The 7423-nt window shown below is 41.1% G+C and overlaps 2 protein-coding genes across 7 annotated transcripts; both read left to right on the top strand.

Moving 5' to 3' along the window:
* Positions 1 to 296: 296 nt before the first annotated feature.
* LOC116196464 (DNA repair protein XRCC3 homolog) lies at positions 297 to 1572 on the top strand. Its single transcript, XM_031526197.1, has one exon. It carries the CDS (start codon positions 347 to 349, stop codon positions 1244 to 1246), a length of 900 nt encoding a protein of 299 aa, XP_031382057.1. The 5' UTR covers positions 297 to 346; the 3' UTR covers positions 1247 to 1572.
* Positions 1573 to 2595: 1023 nt separating this feature from the next.
* LOC116196460 (class V chitinase-like) lies at positions 2596 to 7407 on the top strand. Of its 6 annotated transcripts, none has more exons than XM_031526194.1 (8): positions 2596 to 3761; positions 3962 to 4709; positions 5040 to 5168; positions 5259 to 5440; positions 5655 to 5865; positions 6287 to 6379; positions 6483 to 6632; positions 6929 to 7171. In XM_031526194.1, the coding sequence occupies exons 1-7, from the start codon at positions 3408 to 3410 to the stop codon at positions 6497 to 6499; spliced, it is 1734 nt and encodes a 577-aa protein (XP_031382054.1). In that variant the 5' UTR covers positions 2596 to 3407; the 3' UTR covers positions 6500 to 6632; positions 6929 to 7171. The 6 variants fall into 6 exon arrangements, with proteins under 6 accessions (XP_031382054.1, XP_031382052.1, XP_031382050.1 ...); XM_031526190.1 differs by having other exon boundaries at positions 2600 to 3761; positions 5676 to 5865; positions 6460 to 6632; positions 6929 to 7407; XM_031526189.1 differs by having other exon boundaries at positions 2604 to 3761; positions 6460 to 6632; positions 6929 to 7407.
* Positions 7408 to 7423: the final 16 nt, after the last annotated feature.

The following is a 7423-nucleotide window of genomic DNA, read 5'->3' as shown; positions in this document are numbered from 1 at the left end:
TATTATTACAATTAATTTTTAATACTAAATTCTCTCGACTATTTATTATTTTTCCATCAATTCAACAATATAATCATTAAGTTTTTATCTTCTCATTTAATTTAATAATAAATTCTCACACATATTTTTTTTTTCTAATCATAATTACAACTCCACTTAAATATATATATAAATATTTTGAATGGAGTGTTACCAAACGTCACCTAAATTTTTTTATTCAAAACTTAGCAAATAGGATTTTTAATTTTTATTTTTAATTTTTTAATTTTTTTTTGCTGAATAGGCAAATAGGCTATGTTTCGTCATCATCTGTCCCCGACAACCCTCCTCGTCCGCCACCGGAACGATGAGACACGAAACCCTCCTTGTCCGCCCTCGTCTGACCCCGAAGCTCACCACCGGCTGCCCCGTCCTCGATGGCCACCTCGGCGGCGGCTTACCCTGCGGCCTCATCACCGAAATCACAGCCGAGAGCGGCTCCGGCAAGACCCAGCTCTGCCTCCAGCTCGTCCTCTCGGCCCAGCTCCCGTCCTCCCTCGGCGGCCTCTCCGCCGCCTCCCTCTTCCTCCACTCCGAGTTCCCCTTCCCCTCTCGCCGGCTCAGCCAACTCGCCCAAGCCCTCCTCTCAACTCACCGCAGTCTGTTCACTCCTCCGTACGACCCACTGGACTACATATTCGTCCACCCACTCCACACCGCTGATCATCTGCTTGACGAAATGCAAAAGATAGAGTCTTTCCTGGAAAACTCAAGGACCCGACTGCCCGTTAAGCTCATCATAATCGACTCCATAGCCGCGCTATTTCGGTCGGAATTCGACAACACACCCCTTGACCTCAAGCGGAGGTCATCCATGTTCTTCAAGATTTCGGGGAGATTGAAGTCAATTGCTAAGAAGTTCGATTTAGCGGTTGTCATCACAAACCAAGTGGTGGACTTGGTTGGCCCCAGCGAAGGCGCAAATGGCCTGAGGGTGGGGAACCTGAGGAGCCTTTATACTTCGGGGAGGCAGGTCTGTGCTGCCCTGGGACTTGCCTGGGCAAATTGCGTGAACTCGAGGATATTCCTCTCGAGGGATGAGGAGTTCATCACTGAAGCGAATGAGTCTGTCCACGGGAGTGATGAAAGTTCAATTCACCGAATGAGGACGAGGCGGCGGCTACATATTGTTTTCGCGCCCCATTTACCTTATTCATCGTGCGAATTCGTGATCGTGAGAGAAGGAATTCGGGGCATTGAGAGATGATAATGATTATATGTTACATCTCAAATCTCTCAAACAAAAAATGAGGAAATTGTACAGCTTTTCGCATGTTCCGTTTTTGCCTGCCCTGAATGGTAGACCATGCTGTCCTCTGTGACTGGGTCTCAAGTTTGGTTGGTGAGATAAGGGCTTGGTTTTGCTCAATTAGCTTGAAGAAAAAGAAGACCTTTTGTGGCCTATAAAAGCGCCCTTAAGGATGAGGGAAGGATGTGAAGTTCAGGTGTACAATGTTTTTCTGTTGTATATTATGAATTCTTAATCAATCTACTGTGGAGATTTCATGAATTTGCCAACAGTCATTTGGAGGATAATGATGCTTCCACTGTGATCTACATTGTAATATTTATCATATCTGTGTACAGATAGCCATTCTTTTGAGGCAAAGCTTGTGCCTGGTACTGCCAAGAGCTTTCTATGTCCTGGGATTGAGTGGTTTCTCTCGACTGATTCAGATTGCCATAGCTCAGCCCGCAAGTACGAATCTTGGTTGTCTGAGGCTGCTCATAAACAGCATGTGCATGCGCGTTCAGTTGGGTTTACTCCAGAACTTGGCAGATAATCCCGGCGCGGCCTTACTGCACGGGCAAACTGCTCCTTACGTCAAGGAAGTTGAGGAAGTAGAGTCTGGACTTTTGAGGCTCAAACTGGCAGAAGGTCAGTCCTTTAGGTCAATGCCTGCCTTCACCATGTGCGCGAACCAAGCCTCCATGTGCTTCCATCATTGCCCGTCTATGCCAGAACTTGGGAAAGTGCACTAGCTAAACTGGGACTCAATTGCTATGGCCAAGAATTGTGGAGAGCTGAGCATACATCACTCAAGCCCTCGTCAATTGATTGCTTCCTGTATAGCATCAAGTCCACTTAAATGATCCCAAATCAATCAATCCAACTTGAAGAAAAGGAGGACAAAACTCTCATCGCATAACTGCTACTTTGGGTCAATTGACTCCGAGAGGTATGATTGTTCCATTAGAATACCTGCCCAATATCTGATATTTCTTTGCCTTGAATTAATGGGGTGCGCTTGCTCAACATTGTTGGTCGAATGAAAATTCACATCGAAATGACCAAGTCCAGGTGTGTTTGGTTTTAAAACAATTTTTAACTTTACTCCACTTATCTCCACACTTATCTTCAATTCAACAACACAATTATTAATTTTCTATTTTTTTTCAATTCTTTTAACCATTCAATTTAATTTTTAATATTAAATTCTCTAAATTATTCATTATCTTTTCACAATTCAACAATATAATCATTACTTCATCTCAACTATTCATTACTTTTTTTTTCATAATTTAATAACACAATCATTACTTTCTCTCAACGATTTATTACTTTTTTTCATATTTTTTTTCGTAATTCAACAACACAATTAGGACAAACTAATTAAAATCAAAACTCAACTCAACTCTAAAACCAAATACAATAGATATTCAAGTCCATTTCTAATTTAACGGTAGAGGACAAATATGGAAAGCAATTTTCCAAAAATAGAATTAATTGATTGGTTCTAGTCAATATACTTAATTGACTAAATAGTCCTTGCATGACAAAATAGTCAATAAAGTCTCGTCTTCTCTGCAACGGAAGCTCTCTCTCATTTGACAAAATGGGTGGAAAGAAAACTTTCTGCACTTGATCAGCTAAAGGTTGAGCCATGGGACAGTAGAATGTCCTTCCCTTGCATGACAAAATAGTCAATAAGTCCCGTCTCCTCCGCAACCGAAACTCTCTGTAATTTTCACATGACAAAATGGGAGGAAAGAAAGTAAAACCAAAAAAAAAAAAAAAAAGTCTTCCGTTCTCCTGGAAATTCTACTGAAAGCTGTTCAAAGTTTTGCACAAGAGGAACAATGTTTTGTATAAAGAAGCACACTGCAGAAAATTTTTCTTTGCACAAAACTTTTGAGCCAAAGTGCGAAAACTTTTCGCACTACAGCTCTTTCATTTAGTACAGAAGAAGGATTTCTCTTGTACTAAATATTGTTCTTTCTTGCGCGAAAAGTTTTCGCTAAAGAAAAAGAATGTCTTCACTGGTATGAAATGATGTTATTCAAGCACAAAAACTTTCTGCACTCTATCAGCCAAAGGTTGAGCCATGGGACAGTAGAATATCCTTCCCTTTCTCCCCCTCTCTCTAATGGCAGCTAAATTTCCCACCTCCATCTCCATCTCCACCTGCTTCTGCAACTTCTTCTTCTTCCTCCTCCTCTGCAACTTCTTCTCCTCGTCGATATCCCAGCAATGGGTTCGCTCCGGCTACTACATCTCCCGCAGCGAAATCCCTGTCTCTGACATCGCCTCTGCTCTGTTCACCCACCTCATATGCTCCTTCGCTTACATCAACTCCTCCACCTTTGAGCTCTCCATCAACTCCTCAGAGCTCCCGAAGTTCTCGAGCTTTACGAGCACCGTCAGGCGCAAGAACAATAGGATAATCACCCTCTTGTCTGTTTGGGCTGGGGGAGATGACCCTGCCATTTTCGAGTCCATGGTAATGATGATCAGATATGACATATTATTTCTATCCAATTAAAATTATTGTGACTGATAGAATAGATACTGGATTGTTCAAGAGAAAACTGAGGTTGTGTTCGGCTGAGGAAAAGTATTTTCCCTTCTCTGGAACATGTTTGATTTCATTTGATGTTAGTGATAGCATTCGATGTTTATCCTTCTGTCTCCTTTCAATAGGTGGGTAATTCTTCTTCAAGGCAGTTCTTCATCAATTCCTCAATCAAAGCAGCTCGGTCCTATGGCTTCAATGGGCTCGATCTGTTTGGGTTTGTTCCCAGTGAGACCACCAACATGACAAATTTCGGTACTTTTCTGGATGAACTGAGAGAAGGTACTGATTCTGAGTCAAAAACATCTCGGAAAACCCGGTTGCTTCTGACAATGGCAGGTTACTGCCAAAAAGTCTTTGACGTGAGTTACCCAATCGACTCGATTAGTCGGAGCTTGGATTGGCTCCATATTATTGCCTATGACTACCATTTGCCCACCAAGGAGAGATACATTTACCCGCATGCCCCTCTTTTCGACCCCCAAAACACTGACTTCTGTATAACTGTTTACATAACTCGAGGATTTCCTGCTAACAAGTTGGTGCTTGGCCTCCCCTTCCATGGATATGCATGGAAGCTGGAGAATGTGAATGAAAATTATGTTGGGTCACCAGCAGACGGTCCCGTTTTAACAGGTGATGGCTCCATCGGGTATAAGATCATGAAGTCCTATATTCGGGATATTGGGTATGGGACAACACCGGTGTATAATTCCACCTATGTTGTGGATATTTTCATCAAGGAGTCTTATTGGGTTAATTTCGATGGTCCTGATGTAATCGGAAGGAAAGTTGATTATTCACTGGAAAAAGGGCTTTTGGGTTACAATGTGTTCCAAGTCTCAAATGATGCTGACTGGGTTCTTTCTCAGGCAGGTAATTTTTCTGTTTTCTATTACTTCTGGAAATTCATCTAAAAGTTTACGCTGGTGAAAGGATAGATGTTATAATTTATTCTTTGTTATGATTTTCGAAATGTTGTTAACTTGTGGCTAGTTCTCATAAGAAGCCTTTGTGTTGAATGCTTTCTGGCTGTTCTCGGTGATTGAGTTTTTTATAATTAAATGATGATTATTCTGCACACATCCACTTCAACTATGAGCTGCAGCATGGCAATCGAGTAAACTTTAATCTTGTTATGGATTACTTGTAACATTTGTATCTTTAGAAGCACATTCTAATGTACGGATCAAACGAATTCCACAGCCAAGGAAGCAAGTGAAGGTCGAAAAAGGAACCAAACTTTGCTGCCGGTTGCCATTGCTACAGCTGCTTTAGGTATCCTCCTGCTTTTTGGTGTGATATTTTACTTGCGAGGCAGACGCATATCAAGAGGTAAATTTCCGAAACCATAAAATTTCCTATTATTTGCCTCCTAGAACGGTACTGTTCTAAAAGATCATTGCTCTGTTTTGGTGAGAAAAGGGTTCTTGGGAGTGATAAAGGGATTGATCCAAAGATCAAAATGTGGTATGGGGTCTCGTGAAAGTCTTGAAAGTGATACTCCTAATCTGCAAGTATTCAGCTATGCTACCCTCAAAGCAGCAACCAATAACTTCTCAGCCAAAAATAAGCTTGGAGAGGGTGGTTTCGGACCTGTTTATAAGGTAAAATATGCAACCCTGTTCCATTATTATCCTTGAATTCGAAGAACTTCGGAAGCTATTGGAATCTTTCTCACTGAAATAAAATATGATAAACTGGAAAAATCTCTTTTTCAAAATAAGTAAGCTTGTTCTTGCATTCACTATTCTCCTACTTGAGAGTAATGTAGAGACTAAGATTTTTTGATTATTGAACATTAATTGATGCTTCTTCTAGGGTAAGTTGTGCAATGATCAGGAAATAGCAGTGAAGAAGTTGTCCAAAAACTCAAACCAAGGTCTCGAGGAGTTCAAGAATGAAGTCATGTTAACTGCTAGACTTCAACATGTGAACTTGCTTCGAGTTTTGGGATTTTGCACTGACCGGGAAGAGAAGATGCTGATCTATGAGTATATGCCTGGGAAAAGCTTGGACTTCTACCTATTCGGTTCGTGAAATTTTCACCGTCTTTAAATTATCTGCTTTCTCTTGAATTGGTTAGTGAGAGGATTCCTAATGAGACATGCTGAAGCTGATGTTGAGAGGACTTTTGAAAAGAATAATCATTGAAAATAATTCCTTTGCGCTGAAAGTTGATCGAATGGGATCAAGTTGACTCTTATTCTAGACTCATAGCTAGAGACTCAGGTGGACAGTTTGGGCTTCTTTTCTATAATTTTAATATGTTGTTTAGCCAGAATTCACCAATATGAAATCGATGCAGATCCAGTTAGAAGATATTATTTGGACTGGGATAAAAGATTGCAAATCATCGAGGGGGTCACTCAAGGTCTCCTTTACCTGCAAGAATATTCAAACTGCACGATCGTTCATCGGGATCTGAAAGCCTGCAACATTTTGCTTGACAGCGAGTGGAACCCCAAGATATCAGATTTTGGCATCGCGAGAATCTTTCGGAAGAACGAACTTGAAGCAAACACCGGTCGAATTGTTGGGACATCGTGAGAGAACTAATGGCCTTTCACTATTATCTCAAACACAAAAGGCTACTTCCTTTTCCCTTCACGATAAATGACTTTAGTTTGGATAATTCATGTGATGCAGCGGTTGGTTCCTCCTGAATACGTGAGGAACGGTATATACTCGATGAAGTACGATGTTTACAGCTTCGGAGTACTTCTCTTGCAAATAATCAGCGGCAAGAAGACAAACTGTCGCTACGGCCCAAGCGAGAACCTGAACCTTCTTGAATATGTAAGTTAATCTGAAAAAACTCCTTCCGTCATATTTTTTGCGATTTTCGCCCTCAGTTTTGATATGAAATAAATGGCACTTATCTCCTTAACTTATAGGTCTGCTTCAGGTTGATCCATGTGGTCTCTAAACTTCCATATGCACATGCACTGGAGTAGTTTGACCAATAACTTCAAATTGTATTGTTACTTTTTGAATATTTTGATGATGTGAATCAAATGAAATCTCCTAACCTCGGATTTGATAGCAAACATTTGCAGCAGTTACGAGAAAAGTCATGTTTTCATCAATTTCAGGCATATGAGACATGGATAAGCGGCGAAGGCATGGAGTTCATTGACCCATCACTGGTCGATTCAGCCTCATCTTGTAAGCTCACAAGGTGTCTGCAAATTGCCCTCTTATGTGTGCAAGAAAATCCCATGGACAGGCTTTCAATGTTGGAGATCTCTTCGATACTAAGAAACGGGACTTCAGAAATCACCTCTCCGAAGTGACCTGCATTCTCCGTCAAAAAAGATGAGGATGGAGGTGAGGCGAAAGTAGGTAGTGCAGCAGAAGGGATTTATTCTATAAATGATGCGACGGTGTCCGAATTATTTCCCCGCTGAGCTTGGAGTTCCTCAGGTGTGTCTATAATCTTATCTAGTGCGAGAACAAAATTTCAGCGCACTTGAGTTTGGGCATAGATTGTTTGTCTCTAGGATTGTTCATCAGTACAGGACATATTAAAACAATAGCGAATTGATCCGGGTGGGTTCTTTTACGAGAAAAAGTATTCGTCCCTTCCT

Source organism: Punica granatum, chromosome 2, assembly GCF_007655135.1.
Source record: "Punica granatum isolate Tunisia-2019 chromosome 2, ASM765513v2, whole genome shotgun sequence".
In the NCBI taxonomy this organism is placed as follows: domain Eukaryota; kingdom Viridiplantae; phylum Streptophyta; class Magnoliopsida; order Myrtales; family Lythraceae; genus Punica; species Punica granatum.
The sequence above is the reverse complement of the archived record's forward strand: the minus strand, read 5'-3'. Positions and strand labels throughout refer to the sequence as shown.